The sequence below is a fragment of the Spodoptera frugiperda genome, chromosome 6, assembly GCF_023101765.2.
Source record: "Spodoptera frugiperda isolate SF20-4 chromosome 6, AGI-APGP_CSIRO_Sfru_2.0, whole genome shotgun sequence".
NCBI lineage: Eukaryota > Metazoa > Arthropoda > Insecta > Lepidoptera > Noctuidae > Spodoptera > Spodoptera frugiperda.
Window position 1 is genome coordinate 7,777,629 of NC_064217.1, and position 20,713 is coordinate 7,798,341.

The window sequence follows — 20,713 nt, forward strand, 5'->3', positions numbered from 1 at the left end:
TAAAATACTGTTAATTTTTCTAAAATACTGTTTACTTTCCTTCTCAGACCTAAATATACTTTATTTCTTGTAAAAAAAGTTGGCAACCCTATTTAAGCTATACCAAAATAGAAAATAGCATTTTTATCCATCCTAAACAAACAAGTATCAAATTATGCCGATAGATAAATAATCCTGAATTTATATCTTAAGATAAATTCACAACATTTACCAAGTTAAGATCATTATTTACATAAGCTAAAGGAAATGGGACTTCAGAATACTAAACACCAATAAATATTGGAAATTTCATAGCCACACTTCTACGCTGGTATTTACAAATGTGTGGAAATATAACAAAATAGGATATTGGCCACTGTATATTGTATCAGGCTGTCTCGTGTTTCGCAACGGACGCTAATGACATTGAATTTGCGATCTAGAATCGCTTCCTGTGTTTTGAATGCGACGAACCGGCCCGTGTACGCGGCCGGGATTGCGTACGGTAATGTATAATAAATTGTACAGATTCGCCTCTCTAGCTCCGCAACTAGATGTGATTTATGCACAGAACTGTGTCGAATTAACAATTACCGCCTTTATGGTAACGTTAACCGAACGCGACCGTTATTGTACTCTTACGTGGGATTTTAAACTGAGAAATAGTGTTATTAAGTTCAATATTTTACGTCGGATTGATTTAAAACAGCATTAGTATTGGCATCAGGTGTTTATATTACGTATTGCTATATTTGTTACAAATTACTACAAGTTTATTGTGTCGGAAGATCTAGGGATTCGAGTCTCTTAGCTTTTGATATTCTTATATAGATACTAGATTTAACTTTTAGGACTTAATTAATTTCCAGCGTTGTCTTAGCAGTTAACTTTGTAACGTTCCTTTGTTCACTCAGAAACTTATACGGATTCCCGTTTAGTTGACTTTCACCTCCTAATTATACCCATTCGTCGTTGTTACCTAGGTATATTCCAGCTTCGACTTTCACTAAGTAATCAACTTCATAAACGATGAAGGAGAAAAGCGGGGTACGGGTTACGCCTTTTATTAATGCGTATACAAGTATTTGCCAATGACCCTTTTGCTCTTTCAGCAAACAAACTTATATTACTGGTTCTTCAATACTAGTTAACGAGATAGCTTATTAAGTTCAATACTTTATACATTAAATGCTTTATATTCAAGGGATAAGTTTTAATGCTCCACTTAAAAAGAAAAAAAAGAACCTAAATAAATTAGATGTTACGTTTTGACTAAAGCTTTCGCACACAGACAACATAACAAGCTGATTATATGCCTTCAGATTTAAAAAAAATGCGCTGTTTAATCTAATTAATTAGTCATTAATGTAAAACACGTCTTTAACCACGTTTCGTACTCTTTTGTGTACGCGTCCAGAAAGGGTTACCCAAGGAGGTATACTGGGACCAACACAAAAATTACTTGGAAAATGTATCATTTTCATTTCTCATGGTTGATTTAATTACTGTATAGCTACTTAAGCAACTGTAATACTACTTGAAAAACCCAAATGTAACGTTAGATAAGAATATCAAAGCTAAGAGACTTCACACGGTTTTGGTTCTTAACAATAATAAATACGGAGTGCTATATTTTCTTATTTCCTTAACTATGGACAGATAAGGGGGAAAATATTAAGGTCTGTAGGAACAATAAGATATTAAAACGAATAGAATATGTCATATGTACTTTCAAATGCTTTATTTTAATAACTCCCAATTTTCCTAATTTCTTTATCGTAATTATTACATCTCAGATTTTTAGGCTTTCAGCACTGGCCTTAATATTTTCCGTGCTACAAAAATAGGATGATATAACAATTACTATTCAAAACATAAATTTATAAATCAGTCTTCATCAAAATAATACATTTGATAAAATTGATTTATGGAATGATACACTGATAGTGTAATTTAAACAGCTTAATCACAAAATTGGACTCCTAGCATAACTAATTATACATTTTTATGATTAGACAACAATTTTAAATTTTTAGACACATTTTGTTCATAGGCCAAACGACTATCCGATTACAATTTTCAATAATAATTAATACACATAGACACATAAACATTAACACAATTCCATTAAATATTCAGATAATACATTGAGAATGCACATAAGTGAAATAAGACATAGTCTACAAACTATTGCAAGATAAAATAAACTGCTGCAAAAATGCGTTAAATAAATACATTACAAGAATAATAATTAACTAGACGTACATTTTAATCAAACATCCTTTAAAAGTAAACATTACAAAACCAGGAACTTTTTTATTCCAATCACATTCACGAATTTCTTATTCAATTAAGATATTTGTATTTTTTTTCGATTGTGTAAGAGCCATGTCTAATTAAAATTAACTATAAATTATGCAATCAATGGCTCAAACATAGATTGATATCACGGTTTCTAATTCCTGAAAGGATAGACAGAGAGGGCTTAGTACGAGTTTGTTTTACGTGTAACGAGAACGCGTTCGGCACTCTTATTGGTTGGTTTATACGAGCCGGCCAATCAGAGCACCGTACGCACTCTCGTTACGATCTCGTTAAACATAAAGTAAACTCGTACTAAGGGTACAGGAGTGCTCAATCTTTTTTCAGAAGCAAACCATTCTTTAAGCTTGAACAACAAACATCTAATCTGCTATCACAAGCTATAGCTATGGACATGTGCCCTTAAGAAAATCTCACTTATTCAACCAAAAAATAGCTATACTTATAGTTAGGTATTTTACCAACTTTTCATTTATGTCTGACTAGCTACTTCCATGCGGTTTCACCTACTCTGCTCGGCTTCTATTCATAGTAGCGTGATGTTTTATAGCCTATAACTTTTCTAAACAAACTCTCCATATATTAGTTTAATACAATATAAAGCTTCATATATTAGTCTAGATATAAAGGTGAAGAGTTTGTTTGCTTTAACGCGCTAATCTCCAGATTACCGATCCAAATTGAATAATTATTTGTGTGCTGTATCCAACAGCTCAAAATGCATTATCATGCATTTATCGAGGAAGGATTTAGGCTATACCCATCACGCTATAGCTAATAGAAGCTGTGCAGAAGTGAAACCGCGCGATAGTAACTGATAATAATATAGGATTAAGTTTCTATTAGTCTAACCGACAGATAAATATACCTTAAGTAATAACAAATATGTCAAATAAATTAACAGCAACTTAATCACACATTTTTTAAAATTAAATCTGATTGATCATTAAAGAAACTGCTATATCATTGACTAACACATTGAAATTTTCAATTCCGTTTACAATGCAACTGTGTGATATAATACTTACTTGTATTTAAACAATTATGTCAGTCTTAAGCCCGTATTGTTGGTACCAGAAAGCAAATCTATGATTGTATTATAGGTACTTGTGATTTCCAATACATTTCGGCTAAACATGGACTATATTTTAGAACATACATTCATAATTGAACGTTCACATCAATACTTTAATTAATTTAATCGAAATAAAGTGACTTTTCCACTGTGTAACATAAGTATAGCGAATCTAGCAGATCTACTTAAGTATATAAGCTTTAGCTAAGCCATGGAACATTGCAACAGAAATTCTGAGTTTACTTAAAATAATTGATATTAAGATAGATCACTGTTTCAGTGTCAGAAATAGGAATTTACTTTATCTAACACATACTAGAATTCACCTTGTATTACCTACATCTGAAACTAACTCCTTAGAACATTATCTAAGTCACTATTATTGAATAACTCATAAATGAATACGAGACGTAAATTTTCTATCAAACAATCAACTGAATCAAGTATTCCAAAGCTTTAACAATAATATGGATGGAATGCAAAGAAAAATGCCAATAAGCAGTGGAATCAGACACATGAAACATTTAAACATTAATATTATTATAACTTTCGTGAGACATACTAAATTATTTATTATGTTATCGGCTTACTCACGTAACTATTTGACGAGGAACTCGACTAGTTTCAAGCCATGCTAGAGGCTCATATTCGACGCGGCTACTGTACGCAACTGCTACTGTAGCAGCGCGACAATCGCCGCGTCGCGGAATGCTGCTCATGAATATGAGCCTCTAGCATGGCTTGAAACTAGTTGAGTTCCTCGTCAAACAGTGACGTGAGTAAGCCGATAACATAATAATTAATTTTAAACATTAAATTCACATAGTAAATATACACATTGAGGTTATATTCAAATATTTAGGCACTAAAAGTTGAATTTTATACATAGTATACTGTATATAGGATAGAACTATTATAATATATTATAATACATCATTAGAGACATTAGGATCACAAACTTTGAAGGACATATAGGTAAAGGTAGTATAGATACCTATTATAAATAGTCAAAAAATTGCTTTCCTATATACATCCGACATTCATATTCCAAGAGTCCAGAAATACTAGAATTCCTCACTTTCAAATTACTTCAAAGGATTTTCGACTCTATTCCAATATAATACAGCTGAAATTCTATATGTAGCTTGTCATACTGGTTTCAGAACAAGTTGCTAAGCTTATGGAATATTCAATACTTAAGACAAAACAGGAATTTATTGCGCATAGGAATCCTTGTTTACTTTTCTAAAGAATTATTCGAGACTGCGATTGACGACCCATTTTCGATAGTGCTGCCATCTATGAATAGCAGATTGAAACACCAAGTGTTGTCACACATCACACATTACACAGCAATACGTGTATTTGTTTATATACTATCGAACAAACGTAGGTAACTGCGTGTCATCTGGTCGTGCAAGGCGCTAATTGAATTGTACATTAGTGATAAGCCAATAATAGATTCAACAATCAATTGACGTGTTCAAGTACTCCAAGTGATATAATACCAAGTGACATCTCATACACGGTTTACACGATATGACATCATAACTTGTTTCATAGTAATTTATCTAATACGCAAAATACAGACTAAAATTATTGAGAATTTTTCAAAACTGAATTGAACTTTTACTCAAGTTGAATATTTAAGGGTTTATACTCAACCAGTAAGTCCAGTATAGATCAAAAATAGAATGTAAAACTGCTAAACACATACTAATAACTTGCAGTCACGTTTATTCGACAGTTCATTGACACAATTATACTATTATACATAGTGCTTTAAAACACTGCCGAAAACTTTAAAGAAAAATGTGTGTATACTCATTTTGCTGTGAAACTTTGTGTTGCATATAAAGAAATACCATTATTGTCTGTGTTCCATTCTCAAAAACTTCAAACCAAAGTTGCTTTCAGTAATACAATCACCCTAATATTGCCTATAAAATTATTATCTAAAGAAAATAAAAGTATCTAATTAAATACTCAATATAAGCGTGCATAAAATATAACATATACATCGTGTACAAAAATAAGTTTTTTAGATAACATTAAAACAAATTGTAACAATATTTTGGTATGTAAGTGAACACGCTACTTTTTACTTGGCGATTTGGCAACTATAGCAATGCTGTATTGCTTTTTGACGACCGTACAACGTAACAAGGTATAGAGCTCGTAAAACTCTTAGCTCAAACTGAAATAGCAAGCTTTCAAAATTAGTGCTATCGACTCATGATGTAATCTATACCTAATTGCCATGATTCATGCACACATACACATTATTCCTCCAAGAGGTCGACTTCATCTTAAAATAAAACATTTCGCCAAAACAAATACTTAGGTCATTAGTAAAAGTAGCGTGTCTTCCCACAACTCACACATGACTCACAGAAGCGGTCATTTAAATCCAATAACAAAATCGATAAATACATTAGTGTTCAACACGTCGACCGTATTATATCAATTAATATTCATACCGGTTACACCGAATTTAATAGGATCCATTCCAACATTAATTAAACCGTTTACCTTATGGCCTAAATATTCTTCTTCGTACACACCGTTGCAATCTCCATTCGAGTATACTTTATTCGCTTTTCTGCTTTCAGCCTCTTCTATACAATCTAGTAGATGTTCAAAGAAGTTTGGGAAGTTATCGTAGCTTGGGTACACGTTGATGTCAATGACCGCGTGTCCACCAGTCACATTGTCAATAACTACATCAAACCCAGCTAAAAGCAAGCCTATCCTCTTCCTTAATATCCTTATGATAGTTTTAATTTTGTCCTCGTTCAGCGTCATTGTAATATCGGCCTTATCGTGAGGGTCTAAGATTGAAAGTGTGGATTGACTATCTGCTTTACAAACCTCTCCCGTACTATAATATATTGGTTCTAGATCTTCTGACGCGTAGAAGTTCTTTAGACTAGGTCGCTCGCAAATGTGGTACCTGGAATCATAAATATTCATATTAACATTTATAATGAACTAGCTTCCGCCAGCAGCCTCGCTGTTCCGTTGGATAAAAAGGCCTATGTGTTACTCCAAAACATAGTCCACCTCTGTTCCAAATGTCATCTTGTTGCATTAAGCCGTTTTGACGTGAAACAAACATACATACAAACTTTCATATTTATAATATTAGTGAAATTTAATCATAGTATGCGTAACTATATTGTTTACTTATAATACAAATAAACGTGGCGTGCATGTATTGTTTTATATTTATGAAATCAGGTGCAATCATCTTTAATAATACACATGACACACAAGATATGGCGAATGTAAGGTGTTTGTATACATTAACCTTGCAAGGTTAAATATAAATATTTAGAATATGGAAATTTTACGGTTAAAGTTAATATTTATTTATTTATCGCAGTTGCAAGGCCAAATACTCAAATACGACCCCCAACTGGAGTTTTTTGGGTTTTCCTTTTTACAAATCTGTGCCGAATAGGTATTTAAAAAACCCATGTTTCTACACATATATCCTCATAACTGGGACTGGCAAGTCTCGTACCATAACTACTTAGCAACATAGGTACTTATGATATGTCCCAGTCATTTCCTTAGCAGAAAATAAGTACTAAAAATATACCAACCTATCTCCTATTAGAAAAACTTTATGTAATACTGCATTATGGTTGACAAAGTTTTGTACAACACAGGGCGGCTTGCATACATGCAACCCTTTCTCATTGAATATCACAATCATTTCGTGGGCCGACTTAGATCCATGAGCTATGGTCGGCTTACAGATGACCGGGAACTTGACACCTCTTTGTCTCATGATCTCTATGTTCATTTCTATGTTAGCTGTGGTAAACTCTGCGAATGACGGTGTGAATATTCCTTGTTTACGAAACGATGGCTCATCTTGTAGGATTGTGTAGTAGCCGTACCTGAAATGTTTTAAGAATTATTTTAGTTGTATGATTCGATGTATGAATGTAGAGGAAGCTAAAATGGAATATTTAAGATCATAGTCGGTCTCTCCCTATGAGACAAACTGCACTTATTAAAAAATACAGTTTATAATAAGTGAAAAAGTACAGTCTATCAACATATTCTTTCATCCTATGTTATGTAAAAAAAAGTTATGTGTAAATAAATAGGATACAAAGAGATAGGTTCTTTTTCAGCTCATTCAAGACTGAATGATTGGTTTATTCGAGCCGGCCAATCAGAGCGTCGGCTCGAATAAACCAACCAATCAAAGTCGCTCTCGTTTCGATTACTTTAAACGTAAAGCAAACTCGTACTAAGGGTACAGATCCATATAAGAATACTTGACTAACATTTCGCTAAGTAGGTAAATAAAGTAGGTAGATTATTAACAGCCTCACGATTCCTATGTAAATTATCTTTTATCACGATAACATACATTGTATGTAGGGAGATAAAGACACTGTAAACATTTGTAATTTCAGAGGCAATAAAACGCAATTTTCTTGCAGTCAATGACTTCTTTCTTTGTTTTCTTAAGTCATTATCAAGGGATCTTAGGTCAAGACATCAATTAACACTAATCACTGCACTCGTAATTATTCTGTAGTCTATACATATAATAAAATCGTAGAAAAGTGCTGTCTGTACATTGAAAATAAAAATAAAAAAAATAGCAGGGGTTATTGTTATGTCGATGTCGAACCCAAAAATGTAATTAACTTTTTTTTTGTCTGTTTGTCTGTTTGTCTGTTTGTCTGTTTGTCTGTTTGTCTGTTCGTCTGTGCGCGCTAATCTCAGAAACGGCTGATCCGAGTTGGATGCGGTTTTCACGAATATATTGTGGGATGCTTAAATTTACATTTAGTGTTTGTTTCATGTCAATCGGTTCATAAATAAAAAAGTTATGTCAAATTAAAGAATCACGTCGAACATTCTATGCTTATACCATTAATCTCCGCAACTATTTGACGGATTTGGTTGAAATTTGGTACAGATATAGTTTAGAACCTTAGAAAGGACATAGATATATTTTTATTTCAAAAATCATAAAATAAAAATAAGAAATAAATTATTTATAAATAATTCTATGTCGATCGTTACACGACTTCGGTTCATGTTATTGTTTTAATTCATCGAAAAAAAGTAAATAAATAGTAAAAATGTATGAAAAAAATAATATCAATATAATAAAACATTTAGTACAAAGAAAATGCTCTAACGGAGTATAGATAATTCTATGTCGATCGTTACACGACTTCGGTTCATGTTATTGTTTTAATTCATCGAAAAAAAGTAAATAGTAAAAAGGTATGAAAAAAATAATATCAATATAATTAAACTTTTAGTAAAAAGAAAATGCCCGAACGGAGTATAAATAAATAATCCAAGTTGTCTTTATCCTCGATAGATGGCGTTGGGATCGAAATAGATCGCGCTATGGTTTCGTTACATTCATTTGGTTGGGTATCGGCCGAGCGCTTCGGTACTATCGTAGAAAAAGTGTATTATCAGTCGTATGATTATTTGTCTGTAGTGGTCCTGCTGTTTCGTATATTCTAAATTGGTTTCGTTGTATTTGTCAATTAATAAGTTTATTTGTTGGGTTTTCCTGGTTTTTTGGTTAAACTATTTAACGTAGGTTTAGTTTGATATCGATTATTAGTAGTTACTGTAGTTAGTTTTTTTAATAAAATTGTAAGTCTAATTTATAAATTAATTAGATTAGATTTAAGTCGTTTCTTTTAAATTATTTAGTTTAAGCTTGGTTATTATAGCATAGAGGATAGGTTGTAATATAGTTTCTTTTTTAATTGTTATAAATTCGTAATTCGTAGCTTTCTTTAGTTTTAAGTTAGTTTAAGTCCGTTTTTAAACTATTTTTTCAATGCCCTAAGTGAGTATACATCTATTAAATTCAAACGCAGAGCTCATTATGTTGATTTTTGAAGAGTTCCCTGGAATATCTTCCACATCTCATTTTTGAAGAGATCCCGCGAAATCGGGAACTATGTGGTTAAAACCAAAAATTTGCCGGAAGTCACTATTCCACGCGAACGAAGTCGCGGGCAAAAGCTAGTCTGTAATAAAGGAGATAAAATGTACTTTATGTGTAAGAGATAGGGATTATAATTCAGGTCACAGATAGGCCAAATGTCAAACTTCATTCAGCAAGTTTATGGGCATAAGCCCACAATGGATAGCTATAAAATGGAAAGCCATTCACAGCAATTGCAATTTATAAAAAAAGTAGGTAGATTTGTATGAGTGAGTGCCAAATAGTTATTAGGATCCGACTGCCTCATTTTCAAAATGCTTGGCGTATCGGTGTAATACATTTTTGCCGCTTATAGCAAAGAACTCATAGCGTAACTGGTGAAATATTGGTAACATTTCACATAAGCACCTCCATCTGCCACTCACAGGAAAAATGATAAGGATAACAATACTATTCCATATAAAATCATACATACCTATTAAGCAATATCCTCACATTATCCAACGGATCGATTACTGTTATATTCGGATGATTTGACAGGTACTGTTCCACTCGACTAATGGTTATTGATGCCTGATAACAGAACATTTACAAAGCAATTAATGATGAAAGTCCATTATTGTAATAGCTATACAGCATTTTGCTCTTAATTACTGATTGGAAATGTTGATATACATATCTTAATTATAGTAAAAGCATGGAGCTTGGCATTGTGCCTGATATGTATCGCTTAACTCTCATGAACATGGGTCTCATAACATAACTGATGAAGTGGATGCTACATTGTAGTATGTACTTCTGCCTCTGCCCACCACTTCGGGAAATAAATGAAGTGATGTTATGCATGTAAATTGTAACATACAATTGAATCTGTTCAACAAAATGTAATAAATAACATCTTTGGCATTTTTCCAAATAGGTTGAGGACAGACTTAAGTTTTCCCTTATACATATATTTTATGAGAAGGCAATAAACCTACTTAAGTAACTATAAAATTAATCTTACTGCCATAGTCAGAGTCATTTAATAGTTACTAAACCTAGTCCTTAACAATTGTTTTTGATACAAAATTGTTACTAAAGAATGGTGTGAGCAGTGCCGGCGTTAGGGGGGGGCGAGATGGGCCGATGGCCCAGGGCGACAAAGTCTAGGCGCCAATAAAATGAAAAACTACTACTAACACTTGATATTGCTTCCCTCAAGTGGGCGCCACAATATTTTCGCCCAGGGTGTCAGTGGCCCCTACGCCGGCACTGGGTGTGAGTGTAGCTATTATGGCCAAAAGAAGCTAATGTCTAACTAATTATGTTGCTGCAATCTCAAGTAACACATGCTTATGCTTATAAAAATATGTCAAATTATCCATCAGTTACATGAACAAAAACTTAATCACACATTGAAACAAGCACTTACTGCACTTATTCCAAAACAATCTATAAAGTAAGACTCTACTAATTACTGGCATTTGTAGTAATTATAGTAATTCATCTTCATTATGATTTAAGATGGCTCAATTACCCATCAATACAAACTCCACAATAATAAAAAAAAACAAATCAGGAAAATTATCTCAATTAGGTACTTTTTTGTTCTTACTAAGCTGTTAATTTCGTTTTTATATTCCACTCACTCAAGTGTGACCAGTTTATTGAGTAAGTCTTTTTACTGACCCCGCAGAGCAAGGACACTAGTTCCTATTAAAAAAAAACAATAAAGGACAAATGACCATGAAACAAATTCGTGTTTTAAAGGTGATAAGAACTAGCTCAGTGACACTATATCACCATTTAACATCCTGCTAAAATAAGGCATTCCATTGATAATATAATTTAATGTAAATATGCATAGATAAGTGATTAAATAAAGGACAAAATCTATAGCTTTTCGAATACTCATTTGAGTCAATAATAGTGAGTCATCTTCAAGTTATTTTAGAGATTTACTTTATAGGTAGCACACCATTACAGAGATGATATCATCACAGTATTGATCTTGGCTTTATATTATTTTTGGAAATAGGTAAAACTTAGTGATTATCAAATCTAATTTATTTTTCTAAATATTTATGGTACATAAATAGATTTTGACAAAAATATTAATTGCATAAATAGATTTTGGCGAAGCTCAGAAAATAGTGAAAACGAAATATGTTTAAAATTAATATTAATATTAAAAAAAAAGTTACCTTTGGGTCCCCATAATCAGCAGCAGCAATGACATCAGTTAATTTGTGAAGGAACACATTGATTGGTCCCTGTTCCTCTAAGGATTTATCCAAATCCAACTGTAAATAATAATTTAATCCTTTAAAAAATCAATTAAAAACTTTAAATAGCAGGTTTTATTAAAAATGTAGTTTCTATCTCTAATAAAAAATATTCCAAGAAATAAGTTTTATTCCACTCATGTTCTTAACAGCACTTATAGTTTAATTATTGAAAATTATGCTGTTGTAATGACCAAGTCTTACTAATCACTTAATTTAATACAAGCATTACTCACTCTTACTAAATTGTATCCATGAGAAGTACACGCCTTTATAAATTCCTTCCAGTTATGTTTCTGACTTTTTTTATCAGACATCCATAAACCAATGGTTTTATTCTGCGGCTCACAACTATCCATCGTAATAAAATTGTGGAAAAAGCTAAACTTTACAGTATTTTTCTAAATTAAAAACTAAACTATTTGCTGCTGTGATGCTTTGTAAATAAATAACTGAATTGCAACTCAATGGAGAAACACTGAATTTAAAAACAATTTGAAATTAAATACAAGGTAAACCATGTTACTTATTTAATGCTAAACTCTAAACGACAAAATTACAAAAACAATAATAACACGGTGCTAAACGCGGCGCGATCGACCAAATGTCAAATTATTTGATGAGGAAGTAAGTAACTAGTGTTGTGCTAGTGATTTTCTTAATTCACTCATAAACAAAAGGAAATTGATTGCATGTTCACCAATATGAAATCAACCAAATTAAAAGCTATACCTTTATGATTTAAAAAAACAAGTTTATTATTATTAAGTAAATAATATTGGTTCACCTGAAGTAAATAATTGTTTTTTTGGACTAGCAAAGTTCATGATGCGCACTGCTTGTCTTTTATCGTTTAATACGTAGTACATTCTCCACACAAAAGTGACAACTTTACATAAAACTATGAGTGGAACATTTCAGTTCTCAATTTCATCTCTGTTATTCGTTTAAAGGTGATTGATTTAATGTTTTGTATTATTACGTCCCTATCTTTGTCTTTGGTTTTGCTCTTTTCAATTTATCTTCCTTGACAGAAGATAAACGTCAAACGGTCAAATAATCAAATAGCTACAAGTGCTAAATGGCATGGTTATAGTTTAATATTTGCATTATTTTGTTACTTTGGTGTATCAAACCCTGTAAAATTATACAACTTTTAAACTCTCAATTTGTTTTGAAAAGGAAAGCTCGGAACAGGGTATTGCTGACTCCCCAGTAATATAATAAATACAACAAAAATGTCTGAGGATAATGTAGTAAATGTAAAACACCGTATGTTAGAATTATTTTCTGATATGGATGAAGCTGATATTGAAACGATTGAACAATGGATAAGTAATCAATCATACAGAAAGGGTAAGTACTTTGCCTACAGCAGGAATAAGAATACCCACAGGAAATCAATATAATTAAATTTGATGGTTATGTCTTATTTTTTTTGCAGATTTGGAACGTTTAAAAGCATTGAAAAGTTCACAGAAAACACTCGTAAAAATAGCGAACTCTATTAAGAAAATTGTGCCATTTGAAGCAGAGATGCCATCAGAAGTAATAAAACCACCAACAGTTGGAAATCAAACAGATTGCAATGAAACTAACACATGCCATGTGGATGAATTCTTATATGATGATAACGAAGTCGAAAAACTTATTAAAAAAGGGAAACTGAAAAAATACTATTGTACAAATTGTAACCATCGGGATGTCCAAGTAATTAGATTTTAATTTATATCTTTAAAATAATTCTACTAAGCAAATGGAAATGAAACTAATAACAAATCCACTCTGTGTTTCAGGAACTGATATACATTTCACATTCAATGTCCTGTCAAGCTCTACAATACATATTCAAAGTTCTGCTTCCAAGTGATTTAGAAGAAAAACAAATTTTGGATGTTGGTTCTAGATTAGGTGCAGTTTTATATGGTGTAAGTACCAATACTACATATTATTATTCTTATTGGTTCTTTACTTATACCTATAAGATGATAAATATTTTAAAACTTATTTATTCTTTTGCAGGCTTACTATTTATCAAATGTGGGAACTATCATTGGTGTAGAAATGAATCAGGAATGTTGTGATGTACAAAGGAGAATCATTGAACAGCATTCAATGGATACTAACAGAATAAGAGTAGTTCACTCGGATGTAATGGAAAGGAGTGATCTTGTAACAAACTCTAATATTATTGTAATCAATATATTAGAATTCTTTGTTGATAATGAAAAACATAAAGAAATGTGGTATTTCTTCAGAAAATATATTAAGAAAGGAAGTTATCTTGTTTGCAACAGAAGTATGACTGACACATTTGTAAATTTAGATATATTTGAAGAATTCATGAATTGGTTAAGTGTTTGTAAACCACATCAAATAGAAAATGAAATACTTTTTGATATTGAGGATTATAATGATTTGTACTTGTACACTGTTAATTAAATAATATGTAACAGATTCTGGTTTTATTTAAAAAGGCAAGTGTGAGGTGTGTATTTATTTTGCTGAATTATAGTTTATTTAGTACTTACTACTTAAAAACTCAAATATCAAAACAGCATGCATTATTCAGTTAGCTAAAACTTTTCGATTTTGATCTGATTAGTGATTATGATTTTAAAAAACCAGCATCCCAGGTTTTTAAAACATTGTATTATTTTAATCTTTTTAAGTCCATTATTTTTGTAAGGGGATGGAAATCCTCATGGACTTCCACGACCACGGTACCGGACTACTTACCGGCTAAAACTACCGGTTCCTGCTTCGCTTATGGCCGTGATCTGGGTCCTTGCGGATTTACCGCACCCGACCGGCCTTGACCTACCGCTATATTTGCGACAGGTCCTGCCATGTAGCAGCCTTTGAAGGCTTGTTGGAAAAGATCACAAGCAGGAGCTTGTGATCTTTCTAAGTCCATAATTACTTCTTTGCCCAAGATTTCATTCGATAGAATGACATCTTATTTTTACGAATAGTTATTTATATGAAATATTTATTAATTTTTATTTATCAAACGTACTATTTTTCCGTACTAATCAACTAATTTGTCACATACCTATTAGTGTTGTAGCACCTCACTAGTGGCAAGATTAAAACCAAGATGGCGTGCAAAAGATTAAAAAAAATACACATCTGTCTGAGTTGATTTAATTTTTTGTTACGTTTTTGAGAAGTTTATCTAAACGTAATGTAAATTGAATAGCAATCAAACGTTATATTTAGTTTATGTGTTTAATTTCAATCTACAACAATGTGGCACGAAGCAAGGAAACAAGAACGGATGATCCGGGGAATGATTGTTGACTATCGTCGAAGGGCGGAGCGCCGAAAGGATTTTTACGAAAAGATTGTGAGCCAATCGTTTGTTTACCTGTATATTATTACTCTTTAATAATATATAAATAATACCACCTTTGATGGGATGGTAGTGATTACAAAAGAACAATGCGAATTTCTCAACTTATTTTCAGAAAGCGGAACCTACACAATTTTTACAACTTCACGGGCGACCATGCAAAATACATTTAGATCCAGCTATTGCAGCAGCTGGCGAGGGCCCTGCTATAATGTTAGTATTAAAAACTTCTACACAACCACAAAACCTTGAAATTTGACACACCTACAAATCCTATTCTGTAATCTTATTGTCAGTAAAATCTGACAAGAATAAATAATTAGTGATACCAACATGAATTGTATTTGATTGTTATCTTAAGATAATAAATAAATGTTGATATTGTAATGTTGTACTGCAACAAATATCTCAAATACTTTTCTTACTTAGGATGCCTTGGCAAGGAGATACCAACAACATGATAGACCGTTTCGATGTTCGAGCCCACTTGGATTACATACCAGATGTGAGGTACCCAGAAATACCTCCAGAAGAGCTGAGTCCAGAAGAAAGGCAGTGCAACTATGAAAGATACAGGATTCTGGCACAAAATGTATTTTTGGGAATAAGTAAGATCCAATAGTTATTTTTTACAACTTTTAAAATAATTCAATAATCAAGAATCTTTAAAATTTGGTATACAACAATAGTGTTCTGGAAAATTAACAGTTTATTCTACTTTTAGGTGAAGACAAGTTTCTCCAGCAGTTAGCAATTGAGGAGCAATTTGGAGTAACAATAGAAGAGAAAGAGCAACAAAAAGAAAAACTACATGAAAAGAAAGGAACTGGTGCTGCTATAGGATACAATTATAATGATCCAGGAGCACAACCGTCTGGTTCTAACGGTAGATTCAGCTTTACTGTTATACCTCAATGTGCTGTGATGCTTTGACGGCTACTTATGTCTGGTCACGGGGTAGTATATTCTACAGACTTTTCTGGGTATTCTTATGGCATGCAGTATTAATTACAGGACCAGACACTAAAAAAGTGGAACAGAAAGATTCGGATGATGATTCGGATCTGGAAATCATTGATGTCGACTTGAGCATTGATGTGAACAAGATGGAGGCTTCACAGGTGAGTTCATTTACTAAGTTTTTAATATTCTTCACACTACAATATTATACTGAAGCATACCTAAATACTTATACAATTATTGTTTGTCCCGCTCATTGTTTGCAAAGACTTTTATTGTCAGATGCTCTTATAGTTACAGCTATTATGTATTCTCGAAGTAACTCCTAGGTCATTATTTGTAATTATGTGCATACCATTAACTGTGTTACTAAAGGAATTATAGCTTGATAACCAACCACTGCTAATGTATAGTTAGAATGTTATCAAAGGAATAACTGCAATGTTATGCAACAGTTTAAAATGTCAATTGTATTACAGTCTTTCACATATTAATGTTTTGTAGGTATATTAACAATTTTTGTTTTGTATGACCCACTTTTTTGTGTTTCTATTGAATGACCTATTTGGCACAGAAATGTTGTGACTGCATTGATTTTCTGCATGACCTATATTCGTGTTTCGTTAATTACTTTATGCATGTACCTACTGTATTCAAAGAACTTTGGTAAAGTTAAAATTACTCTTGCATATTTTCAGTAAATGTTTGTTTGAAGTGAACATACTTTTGTCATTTATAATGATTTGTTTGATAGCTTCTACTTACGCAAAAATGTAGTTGACTATGTCTGTACTCTTGCTCATGCTACATTTTGCCGAGTACAGGCACACGAGCTGAACGGCGTGGGACCGCAATTCGGCATGGCTGGTTGCGATCTCTTCTCCTTCCTGACCGGCGATGCTGATGATGCAGAACATCAGAAGCAGCTGCTAAGGGAAGAAAAGGAAAAGGCTATGTTTTCTGGGAGAAAGAGTAGGAGAGAGCGACGGGCGCATCGGTGAGACATTTTGGTCCATTTCTTATTAGAGTTTAAAATGAGTTTTGTAGTAAACCTGTACAATAGTTTCAAATCTATGCAGTAAATGCTTATGATTGAATAAAGATGAAGACCACAGGCAATAAAATAAATAAAATGTCATTATTAATAAACATCAAGTATAGTGATATGCCATTATAGTCTTAAGTCTTCTTTGTTTTGATATTAAAATATAATAAATAACAATTCCAATTCCAATTTCATGCTGTCGCAAGAAGTTATACTATTGAGGCACGCAAGTAAGGTCGTCTCCTTATTATTAAGTTGCGAGTCGGCGTGTTCTGGAATAATAACGCTTATTTTGCAGCGATAAGAAGCTTGCTACAAGGGTGGTGAGTCCTCCTAGTTACGCTGCTCCGTCGTCAATGCCGGCGCGGTCGCCGAGCCGATCACCTAGTCGCAGCCCCTCGCCAGATACGGGCGAGAATATACAGTTCATCACGTCTTTCGGTGGAGAGGAGGAAGAGAAACCACGTAAGTTACCTCTTAAATCTCCTCACGCTATTCCTTCCGTTGTAGCTCATACCTTCTTAGCTTATAGTTTGATTGCATTAGAATCTTGTTATACCCTGATAAGTGATGATTTGCTGAGCATCTTTTTTATCGTTTTACAGCAACCAAACCACTGTATGCAGACAAAGTAAAGCAGAATTTGAAGATGTTATATGCTGATGTAGCACGCAAACCTCGTCGCAGGTATGAGTCATGCCTTTATCTATCTTATAGAATTTTCTTTGAATATAAAATATCACAAATATTACAGAAATTAATTCACTAATTCTTTTAGGCCTTCACCACCAACCAGCCGTCGTCGACCGATAGGCCCTAGAGGACCCAACTCACGTTCAAGATCGTTCTCGCGATCCCGCTCGCGTTCAAGGTCACGTTCGAGGTCGCGTTCTTGGAGGAAATCTCGTTCCAAGTCTCGCTCATCCCGATCCCGCTCGGTGACCTCCAGGTCAAGGTCTCGCTCCTACAGCTCGTACAGACGAACTCGCTCGAGATCAAGGTCACGTAATCGTAGAAACAGATATTCTCGAAGCCCGGCAAAGTTTGTATTCACACCTATTACTGTCTATTCTAGTTCGCTTGTATTTGGGTTTAAACTAAATTGTCTTTGTATTTTCCAGTCAAGCTAGTGGTTATGCCAAGCGTAATAACTCCAGGTCGATGTCGTTTGAAAGGTAAGCTTGTTTTGAAGTTTATTATATTTGATTGGTGAGGTGAGTCAGACAAAGTGAAGGAGTCGTTGTTGGAAATGGTAATTTGACACTTTTCTACGTAAAATGATGTAGAGGTTTTGAGTGAATGTCGGTGTTGTGTTGCAGTAGCGATAAGAATGCGCAGAGCAAGCCGGCCGTGCCGCGGTACTACGGGCGCCGCAAGGAGGACCAGTCGTCGAGTGAACTGTCCATAGACTCCGACTCTAGCGAATCCGACGAGGACGCGAAAAACAAGTGAGTTTATTTTATTTTGCCAGGTGTACTTAAGCTACGCTATTACGCTACTACAATATTTATTTATTTGTTGTTTCTATTTCTAGAATATTACATATAGTATAATATTTTGCAACAAAATTAACGCAATCAATGTTCACATTTCAGAATGGCGGTGGGCAATAAATCCAATACAAACCAGAATCAGTTACGATTATCTGGATCCAGCTCCAAAGTCAGTAAGAATCATTTGCTTTTATATATTTGTTCTGCTTTCATTTTAGCACCTTACGACGTTACTGGCCAGTAGTTTATTCAACAGCAGATTTCGCTTATTTACTACAATCTGACAGTTTGTGACGAAACCTGCTAAACTCCTGGTTGTACGTTTATGTGTCCCCATGGCATTCTCGCTCGAATTGTTTGAGATGACTGTTGCTTGTGTATCATCCTATTGTGTTACCCGCAGTGTCTTAAGTGTATATTACTTCCTTTATTGTCGCGCAGAAGTATCTCAAGGAGCTTCATTCTTTAACTTTCTAAAAATACCTATGGACAACAATATCTTTTGGCAACTAAAGTTATTATCCTTAGTAAATCCTACGTGACCTTTTTTATTATTTCGACATCACAAACGGATTTCCGAAAATGTAACAAATTGGTGACGCCAAGGGTTTGGGGTAAAGTATTTCTCATCGTCCAAAGTTGCTTTACACTTCAATTTCAGGGTTTATCCAACAAAATTGTGATGGGATGGTCCAGCAACATTTTTACGAGAATCTTTCTCAGTAAAGAGTAGATTCTCCCAATTTTGTACATATAATTAATATGAATATATTTGCAGGGTCCGTCGCGTGAAACGCTATCACTGAAAGAAAAACTCAAGAGGAAAATGCAGGCACAGTTATCAAGGCAGCGTGAGTTTTATAAACTAAGACAGTACAAGAAATACAAATTATACTAATAAAAAAAATGTTTCGTGATATAATATAGCCATTTACATGAATGTGACGTTTGGATTTATACAGTTCGCGCAGACAAGCGGGCTGAAGCCGAGCGCCAGGAACGTGAGAGCCGGCGGCAGGCTCGGAGGGACGAAGAGATGAGAGAACTGGCCATCAAACTTAGACGCAAGTCTGTATTCAGTGACAAACCAAACTAATTAAGAGAAACACGTGGATTCTTATTCTTATTTCATATTCATAAATGAGATCTGCTTGGTTGGTGGCACCTTTCTGTAAAATGTAGTTGTTCTATAGTTATATTTTTTACAGGCAGCGTGAAATGCGGCACCAACAGAACAGAAGATCAAGTGAAGACGACTCTGATAGAAGTCGTAGTGGATCATCTTCTAGGTATGTATATTAAAACCACATTACCTGCGAGAAAGTCAATATTTGTGAAGGCATTGCAATAATGATTTTTAATTTGTTCCTTTTTTGCAGAGAATCACTCTCTAACGGCAAGAAACGAGAGGATAAAAGCAAATCGCGCAGCGCTTCACCACCCGCTCGTATTCCAGTGTGGGAGACTAACCGAGATTTCGCATCAACGTCACAAAGACCCAGGTCTGATTACAGCATGAACAGGCCTCGAGAATATGGAGAGAACTCGTACTATTCAGACAGGCGGCGGTATCACGACCAAGAGAGTAAAGACGATAGGAGAAATGATGAAGATAGGTCCCAATATTATTCGAATAGATACGATAAGTACCAGAATCGCGAACAAGGGCAGGGACGGTATGACAGCTACAATCGGTATGATAACCAGAGTTATGAAGGCAGATGGAAAGAGGATGGTTACAATACGGGGCGGAGGAGGCCTTATGGGCACAGAGGAGGCTACAGAGGGCACGGGTTTAGGCACAACGACCACCATAGCAGTAGTCCCTCTCAAGACCATGATAGAGACACTAGCGAAGGGTACTCCAAAAACAAAGTGAAACTTGTAGATTATTAGATAGGGAAGTTAATGCCAAAATAGGTGAAATCTATGTAGTTATTGAAATGTTAGTTGTGTAGGATTGTTTGTGTAGAATTTTACTTTCAACATATCGTAGGACTTAAGTTTGGATGTTTTATTGTGCGGTTTTATTTTCTCTTAATTTTTTTTTTACATCGAAATTCACTAGTCTTTTTTTCACACCTCACAGCGTTGTAAATTAAAATTTTATTTATTACTTTTTAATATTCTCAAGTGTTGTTGTCTGTACCGAATTTAAATTTTTCATATTGTATCATACGTTTATATTTTATTATCTGTCTTTTACGTGTAGCTGTTCTTATTTGTAAATTAAATGTAATAAAACGATGTATTAAACTATTCTATCT

The 20,713-nt window shown here is 33.7% G+C and overlaps 3 protein-coding genes across 4 annotated transcripts in view; 2 read left to right on the forward strand and 1 right to left on the reverse strand.

Annotated features, from left to right (window-relative positions):
* LOC118267747 (inositol-tetrakisphosphate 1-kinase-like) overlaps window positions 1-12,220 on the reverse strand; it is a 363,870-nt gene extending 351,650 nt beyond the window's left edge. The window contains exons 1-5 of one of the 2 annotated variants that reach the window (XR_007705345.1): window positions 11,830-12,220; window positions 11,513-11,611; window positions 9,802-9,899; window positions 6,985-7,284; window positions 3,438-6,329 (exon numbers count right to left, since the gene is read on the reverse strand). Coding sequence is in view for 1 of the 2 variants with exons in the window: in XM_035581916.2 (XP_035437809.1) it covers window positions 5,840-6,329; window positions 6,985-7,284; window positions 9,802-9,899; window positions 11,513-11,611; window positions 11,830-11,952 (1,110 nt within the window). In the remaining variant the exon portion in view is untranslated. Of the gene's footprint in view, window positions 1-694; window positions 6,330-6,984; window positions 7,285-9,801; window positions 9,900-11,512; window positions 11,612-11,829 lie in introns of those variants that run through there. The other variant, XM_035581916.2, reaches the window with a different exon arrangement.
* Window positions 12,221-12,617: 397 nt separating this feature from the next.
* On the forward strand, window positions 12,618-14,048 carry LOC118267531 (uncharacterized). Its single transcript, XM_035581584.2, has 4 exons — window positions 12,618-12,949; window positions 13,038-13,303; window positions 13,390-13,521; window positions 13,616-14,048. Exons 1-4 carry the CDS (start codon window positions 12,832-12,834, stop codon window positions 14,033-14,035), a joined length of 936 nt encoding a protein of 311 aa, XP_035437477.2. The 5' UTR covers window positions 12,618-12,831; the 3' UTR covers window positions 14,036-14,048.
* Window positions 14,049-14,665: 617 nt separating this feature from the next.
* LOC118267526 (CLK4-associating serine/arginine rich protein) lies at window positions 14,666-20,705 on the forward strand. The gene is given in 17 exon segments (XM_050694109.1): window positions 14,666-14,942; window positions 15,064-15,161; window positions 15,378-15,556; window positions 15,673-15,834; window positions 15,963-16,069; window positions 16,733-16,905; window positions 17,163-17,183; window positions 17,252-17,418; window positions 17,559-17,640; window positions 17,732-18,053; window positions 18,055-18,128; window positions 18,273-18,401; window positions 18,549-18,615; window positions 19,225-19,297; window positions 19,409-19,514; window positions 19,655-19,735; window positions 19,826-20,705. Coding segments are annotated over 17 exon segments (2,457 nt in total). The 5' UTR covers window positions 14,666-14,843; the 3' UTR covers window positions 20,343-20,705.
* The last annotated feature ends 8 nt before the right edge of the window (window positions 20,706-20,713 follow it).

Excerpts from the sequence above, each read along its gene's own strand:
- LOC118267531 (XM_035581584.2), top strand. The coding sequence starts at position 12,832 with ATGTCTGAGGATAATGTAGTAAATGTAAAACACCGTATGTTAGAATTA. Across the intron at positions 12,950-13,037 it reads TAATCAATCATACAGAAAGG|ATTTGGAACGTTTAAAAGCA; the intron begins GTAAGTACTTTG and ends TTTTTTTTGCAG. Across the intron at positions 13,522-13,615 it reads TAGGTGCAGTTTTATATGGT|GCTTACTATTTATCAAATGT; the intron begins GTAAGTACCAAT and ends ATTCTTTTGCAG.